The sequence below is a fragment of the Anopheles coustani genome, chromosome 2 (genome assembly GCF_943734705.1).
Source record: "Anopheles coustani chromosome 2, idAnoCousDA_361_x.2, whole genome shotgun sequence".
Taxonomy (NCBI): domain Eukaryota; kingdom Metazoa; phylum Arthropoda; class Insecta; order Diptera; family Culicidae; genus Anopheles; species Anopheles coustani.
In genome coordinates this window covers 52048980-52062362 of record NC_071289.1, presented here as the reverse complement: position 1 = coordinate 52062362, position 13383 = coordinate 52048980, and the positions used below count along the sequence as shown (strand labels likewise).

At 43.7% G+C, this 13383-nt stretch overlaps 4 protein-coding genes across 4 annotated transcripts in view; 1 reads left to right on the top strand and 3 right to left on the bottom strand.

Annotated features, from left to right (window-relative positions):
• LOC131267620 (formin-like protein) overlaps positions 1–6457 on the bottom strand; it is a 38384-nt gene extending 31927 nt beyond the window's left edge. The window contains exon 1 of the mRNA XM_058270537.1: positions 6257–6457. The gene's annotated coding sequence lies outside the window, so the exon portion shown is untranslated. The remainder of the gene's footprint in view (positions 1–6256) is intronic.
• Positions 6458–6811: 354 nt separating this feature from the next.
• LOC131263739 (uncharacterized) lies at positions 6812–7801 on the bottom strand. The gene is made up of 2 exons (XM_058265994.1): positions 7253–7801; positions 6812–7189 (listed from the first exon to the last, which is right to left on the bottom strand). Exons 1-2 carry the CDS (start codon positions 7661–7663, stop codon positions 6971–6973), a joined length of 630 nt encoding a protein of 209 aa, XP_058121977.1. The 5' UTR covers positions 7664–7801; the 3' UTR covers positions 6812–6970.
• Positions 7802–8622: 821 nt separating this feature from the next.
• LOC131262358 (uncharacterized) lies at positions 8623–10554 on the top strand. Its single transcript, XM_058264349.1, has 3 exons — positions 8623–8850; positions 8910–10125; positions 10193–10554. The coding sequence occupies exons 1-3, from the start codon at positions 8751–8753 to the stop codon at positions 10437–10439; spliced, it is 1563 nt and encodes a 520-aa protein (XP_058120332.1). The 5' UTR covers positions 8623–8750; the 3' UTR covers positions 10440–10554.
• A 76-nt stretch (positions 10555–10630) lies between these two features.
• Positions 10631–12013, bottom strand: LOC131264602 (4-hydroxyphenylpyruvate dioxygenase). The gene is made up of 3 exons (XM_058266877.1): positions 12005–12013; positions 10863–11930; positions 10631–10781 (listed from the first exon to the last, which is right to left on the bottom strand). The coding sequence occupies exons 1-3, from the start codon at positions 12011–12013 to the stop codon at positions 10707–10709; spliced, it is 1152 nt and encodes a 383-aa protein (XP_058122860.1). The 3' UTR covers positions 10631–10706.
• Between the last annotated feature and the right edge of the window lie 1370 nt (positions 12014–13383).

The following is a 13383-nucleotide window of genomic DNA, read 5'->3' as shown; positions in this document are numbered from 1 at the left end:
GCAGCAAAACATTAATCGCGAGCTCTGCCGCAGGTGACCCGTTATCGGTTCGACGAAATGCACCCCCACATGCAATTGAGTCCATAGCTAATACGGTTAGTTGCACTCCACGAACTCCTGTACTGCACACAGCATGCACACGCACACGTGTACCGGAAAACGAGAAAATTGGACGCATTGTCGAGTTAGATGGGCGAAATGATTAACCTTTCCGTGGTGGTACCATGGTTGAATGAATGTTTGCTTCCGCTGCTGAGGGGTTGGTCAATAAATGCCACTGATGCGTAACGATGGTTTTACACAGATGCATCACGATGCATTCGGCAGAAAGCGGTTCTTTCCCCATTTGATACAATTATTGAATATTCAAGCAGGATTGTGGGAGTTATGCCTAACTTTGCTTGTCAATTCGTTTGCAATGGCCAATGATTCGAGAGAGCGGAATATTTTCTAGAAAAAAAAACAACTACCACCTTTTTGGCTTTATATTCGTTTCGTCTGCAGTGTACCAAGTGTTGTTTATAAATGATTACAAAACGTGAGTTACATGGAAACATGTTTTATGTTAGTGAATAAATTTCGTTTATTTGGGGCAATCAAATTCGTCTAAAAATATGTTCCATAATGTATTGCCAGGAGTTAGCGTTGACGGACATGGTAAGAGCCCGAGCCAGTTGTCAAATTTATTGCCCGATTTTTAGCAAACGTTGTCGAACCATGCTACTATTGATCGTTCGCTCTGGCAAAGCCGTTTACCAACGAAAAAGGGCTGCGGTGCCTGGTGTGCGTGATTGCGATCACTTTCGAGGCACACAGAGCTTGCTTGTTCGAAGTAAATCCGAAGACAACATCAGACCAAACCATGTCGTGGAGGATTCGGGGAGCGCCGAGAGTGTGGAGTCGTTTTGCAACCACGAAAAAACATACACCGCTCGCGTGACCTCCGCCAAGCCGACAAAAATTGGGCTGTTTGGAAATTGATGTTTCGTGTCTAACATCGCGCTGATGATGAGGCTCAAATGCGAGCTGGCGATATGCCGCTGCGCATTAGCATACAAACACATACACACACACACACACACACACACGTACAAGCGCACCAAAAGCGGTTCCATTCCAGCGTTCAACGTTTGCTTTGGCGCAGAGTGGCCGGTGTCCGTTCCCTTCCGACTTCCGCCACAGCATATTAAAAACACCACTTTTCCACCTCGGTTTCCTCGGTCGAAGAAGCACACCTTTCCGGCATTTCCCGGTACCGGCATGTACCCTTCTTTTGCTTTTGTTATTTGGGGGTGCTCCTCTCGCGAAACATGATTTTTTCTCGCCCTCGTACGATCGATCGCCCGATTCCGATACACATTTTTAACCCCCGTCAGCAAAAACGACTTCAAGAAGGGGACTTGGTGGTGGTTGGGTTTCAAACTGGAAGCAGCAAAAAAACATATGGAGGAATCGAATTGAAAAAGTGCTGGAGCGTTTAATAACCCCGAGGGGTTTATTATTTTTCGAGGTTCTCACTCTCGGGTTGGGCCAGCAACGATTCACGATCGCTAAAAGCGCTTGTCGCTGTAATTAGAGGAAGCCAAAAATACCTTTACACCCCCCGGTTTCAAAAATAAACGAAACGTTTCAATACGAGTCGAGCCATTGGAATAGAAATTGAAATTATTTAAAAATTGTTTGCATAAAATATTTGCAGCTCACATATTCTTACAGCCGAAAAACGAATAGTTTGATTGGTTAACCTAAAATGTATGAAGCGCGCGCTTTTTAATACAGCAATTTTACATGAATAATCTCATTTGTGCGGGAACACAGTTATAGATAAGGGAACGAATCAACACATACATTTCATTGTACATTGTACACATACTATGTACCGCCCTAAATTATGTTTGCCTCATTGAAAATAAAATGTTTTGTAATAAATTTACATTTTATGGATTATATATTATATATCAAAACATTTGACAATTGGATTTTACATATTTTTATCACTGATTGCAGAATAATCGTTTCTCGATACTGCTTATCACCATTCTCTCCGTTACTTATTAACATTAATTAACAGCTTTCTTCAGTAAATTCAGGTTTTGTAAAATCTATGCCAGTTCCGACGAGGTTTTGCATCCATTGTGTTCTTTGTGGGCAACGCTTTCGTGCCTGGTTAATGTTCAAAACAAAAATGAATTATCATATTACAAATGACAATAATAAAAAGCAGCACCGTACGAAAAGATCACTGACGAGTATACAAGCATTGGTAGATAAATATAACGCAATAAGACTAGGGATAAAAGGTCGCATTATTTCTTTACGGTTTTATGTTTCCGAAAAGATCTGTAAACATTTTCAAACATAATTTTGACATGAAAATATGTTTGAAAATTTTCAAATAATTTTGGAAAAAAAATTCTTCTAATTGAACCTGTCAATACCAGTTTTGGCTGTTGGTGTTGATTTTTTCTATTAAAGCTTGTGAACTCATTATTCTTCGTTGTCCATTGGTGTAAATCGTATCGTTTGAAAGCCAACTTTCCCAGATTCTAGCGCATCGAAACGTATGGGAATTCAATCGTATGGCACGGTCCTGTGTACTGCAATAAGAACCATATGGTGCCGAGTTCCGCCCCACCTAACGGGGACAAGACAAAAACCAGACGCCGATCCACGGAGTTCATCAAACGGAAACCCGAACCTGGTGCAGCATACACAGGCGGCGACGGCTGCGGTGGAGATGCAAATGCAGCCAGATGCAGCCAAACAGCTCACCAACACTAGTACGCAAGCACCCCGCGACACCGTGGTGTGTACCGAATCGTTGAACTTTGCACCCATCATCCCTCGCCGGCTCCGAACGTTTCAGCTCGATCTGTCTAGAAGAATTAAACATCGGCAGCAGCTTTGTGTACGCTGCAAACGGATGAAAGTACTTCTAATTCGATGCTCAAGGAACGCGAGCGTGAAGACAAAGTCCCCATTATGCACGGCGCTGCCTAGATGTCGGACCGGGGAAGTAGCACGCGGTCCATAAGGCACCATAGTGCAGGCGATTTGTGGGGAGAAAATAATGCTCCGATGCTGCAGTGGCCTCGGGATAAGCCAACAAAGCTGCGGCGATGGTGTGATGGTGGAGATGCTGTTTTGAAGAAAACCCCTGCAGGCTTTTAACGCCTCCCCTCCCGGAGAAGATCGACCGGAGGGGAATGCAACTTCTGCATCTGTTTGCTTTGGCCGGCTGCTGGGGGAGCATGAACACGACAAATACACCAGTGTCGGAGACTTTGAAGGTTTCTTGACAGAAGCACAGCTATTCCGATACGGTGAATGCTGGAAAGTTTTCTTCGACAGCAACCAGCTTTAGCCAATATATTCAGAATGGAAGTTTGGGGAATTCCTCGAACGATTTCCACGAAGCATGTTTCATAAAATCGGAAAAAATAATAAAAGAAAATTATTTCGTTATACTTTTTTACATTAGCAATACGGTAACGCCCGTAATACCTTAAAACAGAATAATACTTTTCAACATTCCTTTGCATATTTTTAATGAAAGTAAACAAATCAGTACAACACATTTCAGATTTTCAGATTTCTAGCTAAAGATATTTTTAAGGCATCAAGCATCTCCGCATTCTTTGTTTCTTACAAGCCTTGCAAGGTTTTGCAGCAATAAAATCAATCTTCCTCTAGCTTTTTAATCAACCGCATGATACAAACCCACACACCATTAATTGGGGAAATAAACCCTATAAATTAACGATATTGTAGTAACGCCTCCATATCCATCCCGGGTCAACGCGAGGCGCACTTTCTTCACATGCTGCCCCTTGTGAAGAATGAGGGGTTGACTATGTGTAATGTTTGGGTACGTCAACATCGACGTTGTCATGTTCTTACCCATAGCATACAAATCCTGCCCGGCTAGGTCAGTGTAAGGGCGGCCAAGGGGAGAATTGAGTTTCCTCTCAACCTCATCCACCACCATTGCGTTGTGGAATGTACCTTGTTGGAGGATCAACTAAAGTGCGTCTCTTCTTGCAACCAGCACAAACAGTATTTCAATCCCTTGGGAACCCCCTCCTGCTTGGGGCTAGAATTTTCCATGGCGCTGCTCGAGCAAGCGAAGATACTGAATCGAAGAAGTTTGTTTGTTGAGGCGTGTGAAGAGCCCACAGCTCGCAGCAAGAGCAGTTCAAGCAGCATCGGCACCCCAAACATCGTGGATCGTCTTAAGAGATTAACTTTCATTCATGCGGCCGACCGCCTTCCTTCGTCGATACCAGCCGACCAGCACACTGGACCGGAGCAAAGGTCTGGCGGTAGGTCAGTCAAGGGAGCGGACCAAACCGGATTAGTGGGCGGTAAAGGTCTGAAAAATGGGGCTTAAAGGGCGAAACGATTTATTCGTCCAGAAGGAATTTCCAGCACAGCACACGATACAACGAGACCTTTAAAATAGAAGCAAATCATAATCAAATATTACTCATTTAAGTAGTATATAAGTAGTAAAAGATTGTGATTAAGTATTCTTCTTGGCCAGTTTGAATACATTTACCAATGAATAAATTTAATTCGAAAACATTTATGGAAGCCAGCACTTCCCACAGGAGGTAGTCATGGGGTCAAGCAGAAGGTAGTAGCAATCCTTTGAAATATGCAGAAGGCCTTATGACTAGCATATCGATTCTTTCGAGTACCGCACACGCCCACTAGAAATGTTTGAACTTGCTGCAGGAAGCACGAGCATTACAATATCCTCTGTAAAATAGTTGCTAATGATTGATTATAGGGGTCTGCATACGAAGCCAAAATTATGTCCATTTCGAACGTGATTCGTTAATAGCCAGTTAAGCTTATCACATTCAGCGTATTAGGGTTGTCGGAGGGTTTCACGGTCCTGGGCCATGCATAATGCATCAGAATGCATATATTTCTGCATTCCACTCACATTGCTGCACACAGGCGACCGCAAACGTGCGGCTGCATTAACATGCATTTGTCGGGAGCGGTGCAGTTGATTCAACACAAACACATCTGTAACCCGCTCTGTGTGCGATGATTGTCAACCCCGTGAAATACAGCTTCCCAGTCCATGTTGTTTTCGTCCGCATCTCTACGGATCTTGTTTTATTTACACTCACACCAGGAGAACGTTCTCCTTACGAAAGCCCATGTTCGCACAACTACACAGCAAACGACCGAAATTTAAAAAAAAAACACAAGGAGACTTGACTGGCATGCGGAGCGAAAAACACCGGTTCCTTTGTTATGTCGAACGCCCTTTTTGCACACGCTTCAAGATGCTGACTCTGCAGGAGGAATAAGTTGTGCATATGAACCTGTTGCCGCCACCGTCGGTGTGCAACAACCTCAGACACTATCTTCGCAAAGGAAGATTAAAACGTGAACGAATTCGCGGACCGTCTGCGTGAAGCTGGTTTCCGCAAGACGCATCACGTTTGGCGAGCCACATTCGAACCTTGCCGTGTACTAATGTTGTATGGTGTGTGGGTCAGTGCCGTTGCGCCGCCGGGAAGAAGCGCATACCAGCCAAACAACCAGCGCCGTTGCATATAGCATATCGTTGCATATTCCTCGGATGCGAAAACAAGAGGGAACGAAAAGGATGGTGATTCGAGGATTGAAACGGCACGACAAGGACAAGCGGCGGGATTACCCACCAGTACCACACACATTCAAGAGCAAGGAACACGAGCGGAAAGCAAAACACAAAACCTCAATCAACATACAAGCGCCCGCTGCACTTTGGGCTCGTACGATTCATAGATCGAGTCATCGATAATCGGGACTGGAATTCATGGAAGGAATTTGGGGAACCATAGAAGGAAACATTCGCCATAGCAGAAGGCGATCAGGTTCACAACGGGGCACGCTTTGTGACTGTTTCATAAATTCTACCATCGGTAGATCCGGAGAACTCTCTGCAGGCGCACACTTTGATGGAATCACTTTTGTTGCACAATTCATGTTCTTCAACGCGTGATTTCAAAAACCAAGTCGAATCTTTTTATAAAAAGCCTATCACGCCGGTTTTGTTCAATACATATTACAGAACACGGTCGCAATTTCTTTCTCGATGATGATCACAATAAAAACTAAGCGCATATGAAAAACATGCTTCATACTTTCGCACTTTCGTTCTCGCTCAATTATTAAGAATCATAGTTTATTTACAACATTATCCCGCACAAATAAAACATAATCAATAAGCATTTAAAAACAGCACACTTACACAGAATTCGAACTTCACGATCAAATACGATACAATTTTATACTACACAGAAAGTACGCTTTAGATCACACAAATGGGTTCTGATGATACAGGCATTCTATTCTACAACTCGCATCACTTTGTTAGACAGCTTCATTCCAGCGTACGATCAATCACAAGCGAGAAACACATAGACCACATCTGGAAGGTAACACCGAACCACACCGCGTTCGCTGAACGACTGTTTCAGACTTTCTTTGCTGTCTCTAGACACCCCTTGGCATCAACAAGCTTAAAAAACCTTGGTCACAATTTGGAATAGTGGTTAAAATAGCCAATTTATTAATAACTTTTGAGTGGCTTGACCAATTAGAACAAAAGATTCCTTAAGAGAAAGGTTTGTTGAAGACGAACAATTTTATACAATGAAGAGTCTTCCGTAAATCCTAATTTTTGAAACAATTTGTTTTGGAATTTAGTACAGCCCATGCACATGGTGTACACCAACACATCAATACATAGTATGAATGCATTGAACAAGGTTACTTGAACAAAGCATAATGTTTGAAGTTTCAGTCAATAAATTATTCTGTTATTTCGTATTTATTTCATAAAACTGGTAGAGATCATTTTCTACCTATAATTAAATGCATTCGTACAAATGTACAATATACTACAGTATAAAATATTGACTCTTGTACTTTGTTGCACGTGTTTCAAATCCATTCGTATTCCTCAAATCGAACCGATGCCAATCAATTGCGACGATGCCTCGTCCGCGCTGTTACTAGATTCCTCATCACCGGCATTCCCGTCTGGTATGCTATCCCTTATGATAGAGCGTTCTGGTCGTTCGCTAGGTTCGCGCCCAATTTTACGCAGCAAAAACTCCCAAGGATCTTCCAGCATCGAAGGATGAAAGTAGTCTTCAATATTGCAGGATGTGCCCCTGGCCTGTAACGAAAACCCGTCGGGTTAGACGATTTTTTGTTTAAATTTCAACACGATTTGAGATACCTGATGCTTTTGTCGGAAATTGTGCTGATTCCTTTGTCCTCCAAATCGTTGATTCCTGTTTTGATGCCCTCTCCAGTTGCGATTATAGTTTTGCCGTGCTGCATCCGCGGGCGAGTTTCCTTGCATATCGTTATCGTTTCCTTCGTGCTCTTGAGAAGCGCCATGCGAACGATTGTGGTAATCATTCTGACCAGATCGGTTTCGATTATGAAACCCTCGGGTTCGTGGAAGCATGTACTTAGGCTGCACGGAATAGTAGTTTCGTTGTTGAGCTGCATGTCCTCGTTGTTGCTGTTGTGGTGTACTATATCCCAGCGGGTTGAAACGCTCCGTGCTGTGATACAATGGCGGACTTGTGTCATCATACTTTGAAGAACTTCCCATGGTGTTTCGATCGGTGGGTGAAGACATTCTCGTTTCTGTTTTCTCTTTTGCACTGATAGTAATTTTTCACCCAAAACTCTACAAATCGAGGACTACATCAAGTTTAAAATGGTACCAACAGATATTGTGTTGATTGCTGTTTCAGCGCGGGGCAATGTTTTGTTTTGAGTAGTGTTGGCATAATCGAGATTCGGAAGATTCGAAGACTCGTTTTCTTTACAAATTCTAAAAGAATGAGTCCCTTTTTAACGGACTCGGATCAGTTTTGATTCATTTGGAACTCGATTTGACTCGATTCTGCCTTGATTTAAGTCAGTTATGATCTGAATCTATTTGAATTTGATGTGACTCGATTCAAACATGAGTTGCGTTGCAGTAGAGACAATCAACATTAGCTGTAAATTTTCATATATATCACAACACAGGAATTTTTGGCTCTGGCTCGCAAAACCGAAGAAGAAGAAGAACATTTGGCGTGATATGTTTTACACAGGCATGAAAATTGACAGCTCGTTTCGATCAAAGTCCGTACGGGGCAAAATATTTATATTAATAATTTATGTATTTATATTTTAATTTACGCCATAATGCTTGGTCCTGTGCTATAGATCTCCAATTCGGGGCTCTGATCCGCGAATCAACCTCGATCCCAAATTCATCGCGCTCACTGCGCTCCTCTCGTTCCTGTTGGGTCCCTTTCCATTACCTCGCAGGCTGGATAGCTAAAAGGCCTCCTTGTATTGTGGTTCATCCATCCTTATAATGTGGACCATACATTCTTATGCACGCTCTATCTGGGATTCAGACTTGTAGATTCAGATCTCAGAATAGATTTTAATCGATAGGTTCGATTCCCCGTAAGGATTGGATTTTCCCACCACTAGTTTTGAGTTCGTTTTGTGATATTTGCAAAATCAGTTTCCTATCCCTCGACAAAAACGCGGGCCCAAGGTATGTTCTATTCATCTTGTGCCAGACGTGATATTCTTAATAAACATTGCCCAAAGTCTGCTGCGCAAGAAAAAGGAAACGTATTGAAATCACTGTACTTGAAAGATAGTTTAGTTTTAGAATGTGTAGTGTTGTCTCGTAACTTAAATAAGTAATTGTAAATATGGTTAACTTGTGCAATTTGCTCGTGAAGTACAGTCACTTCAGTAAGGTAGATGATGATGTGTTTGTGTACATCGATCGCATATTGGAAAACGCATATGGTATGAGAGAATTATGAATGAAGATATCCAGGTTTATGATCAAAAAACTTTAATTTCAGAAATACACAACAAACAACATAAGGCGAAGATCGAAATTGATTACCTCAATAAGCAGCTTGAAGAAAAACGGCATCGTACGGCCGAAATCGCCGAAAGAAGTCCCTCCAAAGCGTTGGCTAAAAAACGAAAAGTCCGCTCCGTTGATGCATCGTATTCGGAACTTAAGGAGAACATTTCAGTGCTGGAAGACTCTCGCATTATTGCGTACAAATCAGACCCAGAAACGTCTACTACTGCAGCGTCCATTCTCGAACAGAATATAATCGATTCGGAAGAATCCTTTTTCGCCCTCACACAAAGTCCTCCCAGAAAGGACTTGCCTGAATGTTTAAATACTTCAGCATCCGAGCAGACAGCTCAGCAAGCAATGAACACTTGCTCAACGAATGTTTCGAAACCTTTGGGAAATATTCTTCGCGCAAGTCGTCTGAGTAATGAGTTTCCATCTCCTGACCCTGCGCTTAGAATGGAACAAAAGTCTACAGGCTCTAGCACACCGAAGGGAGCGAGCGGAAAATGGACGTCGAAAAAGCAAAATGTAACAAAAGGAACCCCCAAAACGGAACAAACACCTGTTACGCTGAAGCGTTTCCATTCCCTGCTCGAGGGGAATCGGTTGCGTCAGACGAAACTGTATTTTGCCGATCCCGAGAAGCCGTCGGTTAAGAAAACGGTAGCGGAATTGTCGACCAGCGATGAGACACTGATGAATGATTTTGTTATTCCAACGCCGCCTTCTGCATCAAACCGGTCAAAATTTCTACGCAGTTTACGGATGAAAAAACAGTCCACTTTGATCGAAGGTGCTGCTGGCCAGGATCGGCCTGTTCAAAGGAGTAATACGATGGTCAACGAAAGCAAGATGAAAGGTGGCAATCCCCAAACAGCCAATGATGACGATTATGATATTGATCAGACATTTTGCTCGGGTGCAGAAATCAAAAAAGAGCCAATGACTCAACCTAAATCAGCAAAGTTGAAACATCCGATGGCCAAACGGGAAGATATTGCCATTCAAAGCACCGATATCAACTACGTTGATGAGGACAGCCCCGGTGTCGTTATTGTGCCACCGAAGGAAGAAACAATTATTAGCATTGCTGAATCACAACCACCTGAGAATGGATTATTTATGGGTACATTGCATGATGTGAGAGCAAAATGGAAAGATGCAGATGCGTTCGGACAGTCGATAATAACGGCCAAAATAAAACGGTAATTTGCACATTAACAATTCCCACTACAGTATGTGAAGTAATGAGTCAACAATAATCTCTTCCAGCGATAAAAAAGGAATGTTACCAACGTTGGGAGCAACGGTTCAGCCGCAATGTGCCACCTTCGGCCGAATTCCGCAAGGTTTGTGTAGTGAGTGCTCTAAGCTTTATCATTTTCATACTTCCTGCGGTGTTTCGGACGATACGGCGCGTTCGAAGCTTCCGCGAGGGTGCCGTTCGTGTCGTTTGGCTCAGCTTCACAGTACGCCGCCCGGATTTTGGGATCCCGATTTTCTTCCCACCCAGAAATGATTCGGGCCATCCTTAGCCATCGATGTGCCATTCGACTATATATTGCACATGTTATCTATTGTTATGTTTAGTTGCGTTGATAAAATTCAATTCAATATATAATTTCTGAAAAGAACAAAGTTTTTCTCAAAATCATTTAATATACACATACATTGAGATGATTGCACTTTTTATTCTATGCTTTATTTATGTTTTGCAACTGAAATCTTCCAACGCAAATATTGTTGATTGGATTATCCATAAATCAGTCATCCATAACTGAACCGCTTACAAGTTTCCTCGTTTTTCCTGTTCCGCCTCGATCGCCTCGAATAGAGCTTTGAAGTTTCCTGCACCGAAACCCTGTTAGCCAAAAGAAAAATTAAAAGAAAATAACTCATCATTTTTTGCTCAGTTTAGATTCCTAAAGAAAAGACTACTTACATTGTGATTGTGTCGTTGAATAACCTCGATGAAAAGTGTCGGTCGGTCTTGCATGTTTTTGGAAAAGATTTGCAACAGGTATCCGTTCTCATCGTAGTCGATCAGAATCTTCAGCTCCTGCAGCACCGCCAGATCCTCCTTGATCTTTACACTGCTCGACTTAAGTCGCTCGCGCAGCTGATCGTAGTACGCGTCGGGAATGGAGAGGAATTGCTGGCCACGGGCACGCAAATTTCGGATCGCTCCGATGATGTCGCTCGTGTTGAGGGCAATGTGCTGTACGCCGGCTCCACCGTAGTACTCTACGTACTCTTCGATCTGTGACTTCTTCTTCCCCTTTGCCGGTTCGTTGATTGGCATCTTGACAGTTTCTTCGTAGTTGGTCATCACGATCGAGCGCAGGGCCGAATACTCCGTGTGGATCTGGCTGTCGTCCACCGACCAGAAACGGTGAAACATGAGCACCTTCTCGTACCACGCGGCAACCGATTCCATCTGCAAATCCGGCTGATTGCCCACGACGTGATCGATAAAGTTCAGCCCCACCGTTGGCAGCAGACGGAGCAACACATCCGTGTGCAGTGGAGGCTTGAATCCAGGCAGGAACAGGCCCCGGTAGCGGTGCCGCTCGACGAACGTATGCACCGTATCGCCGTACGTTTGCACCGTTGCAAAGCGCACCGTACCGTGCTCATCCGACTCTTCCCACACGTCACGCACCACCTTGGCCCCGCGCTCCTTCGCCCGGCGCACGATCACGTCGAGGTCCTCTACCTCGAAAGCAACATCCTTAACTCCGTCTCCGTGACGTACCAGGTGGTCTCCGAGCTCACGGTGACCCGGCTCGTACGCCGACACGAACACGAACACGATCCGGTTCTGACGGACGGCATGTTTCACCAGCTGGCGGCTTCCGGTCTCCAGGCCCTGGTAGGCGTAGTCCTCAAAGCCGAAGCGAGTTGTGTAATAGCTGGCCGCCTGTTTGGCGTTGCCCACATAGAACGTAATGTGGTCGAACGAGAGAAACTTGCCACCGTCGGGTTTCGGGCCTTTATCGGTGTACGTGGTCTAACGGAAAGGGAACGCACAACCGGTCAGTTCTGCTGGGGAAAGGGAAACTCCTCGAAGAATTTAATCGTAACACTCACCATAGTACTGTAGACGAGTTTGGATCACACTTCAGGGATAAAATATCCTTTCTGGGCAGGATTGCACAAACAGCTATGCTTTTACACCAACGTTCACTTTAAAAACTCAAACTCAAAAACACCATCAATCTAAACGCGCAAACACAATATCCGGTCACCAGTGATACCAGCTCAAAGCTCTTCCTAAGAAACACTGATACCAACCCTCCCACGGACGGAATCTTTTATAGTTTCACAATCGAACCAGCCAAAGGAATCTGCTTACGGATTCAAACTGGTCCACAACCGTCGCCCGCTAGCTGTTGTTTTTGTTTTCCACATTCATTCCGGCTCGCTCGCTGCTGATCGGTGAAGACGGTGGGACAAGTTTTGAGATCCTGTTTTCGATAGAACTGTGCTGGGCGCTGTTCCCAACGGCGCCCTCCTAATAATGCCCCGTTGTTGATAGGGAGGATGTTGGAGTGATTTGAATATGAGGGAAGAGAAAAAATAAAACTGATATGATGACGTCGCCTCATGGTCACACCACTGACACAAAACCGGTCGACCTGTGCCACTGGCCAGTGATGGCGTGATGCCGGTACCGTCTCGGAAGCAACCAAGCTAAACTGAGAGTGGAGAACTTTCTCGCTTACTTAGCGCGACATCCGAAAGCTTTCGCTGTTGTCCACGGCACGGAATCGTTTTGGATGGCATTCTAGCATACGACGTTGGAAACACTGATGCTGACTGCTCTGCACGGTTGCATTTTGTCTCCACGTGGACGACCGTTTGAATTTTTAATCAGCGACCGTGAATTGTGTTGCTTCTGCCGACAGCAAGTAATCTAATAAGTGAAATAAAAAGTTATGCAATTTACTCTTGCAAAATTCTTTGTATTACAACTATTGAACTGAAGAAATTGTGGAATTAGGAATAAAATAATTGAAATTGTTTGAACCTGCAGGAAGACGAGGATCCAGAGCGGGGCGTCATTTACCCTTTTACCAAAATTTCACTCAGGAAATAACAAACTAAGCTCACTTATGAAAACATTCAAATGCCATTGTCTAGTTAAGTCCCCCGGAAAGTGTCAAAATAATATACAAATTTCGTTTTTATCAAAATGTGTAACGCAAATTCACCCTTCTCAGACATGTGTTCTGTTTTCCATATGTTGTTTTAATCATGAGCTTTATGTGCCGAAAAATTCCTCTAAATACTTATTGGAAAATTAAGTTGGCAGTGACATTAACATGTTGGGCTTTTTTTTAAAAAAAAAAGGCTCATTACTGAACACTAGTCAAACGAATACTACTTAGAACGTACAGCTACGCACAGATCATGCAAATCAGGTCGACAAGGGCAAGGTTCAGTGTGTATTAAAGTGACGA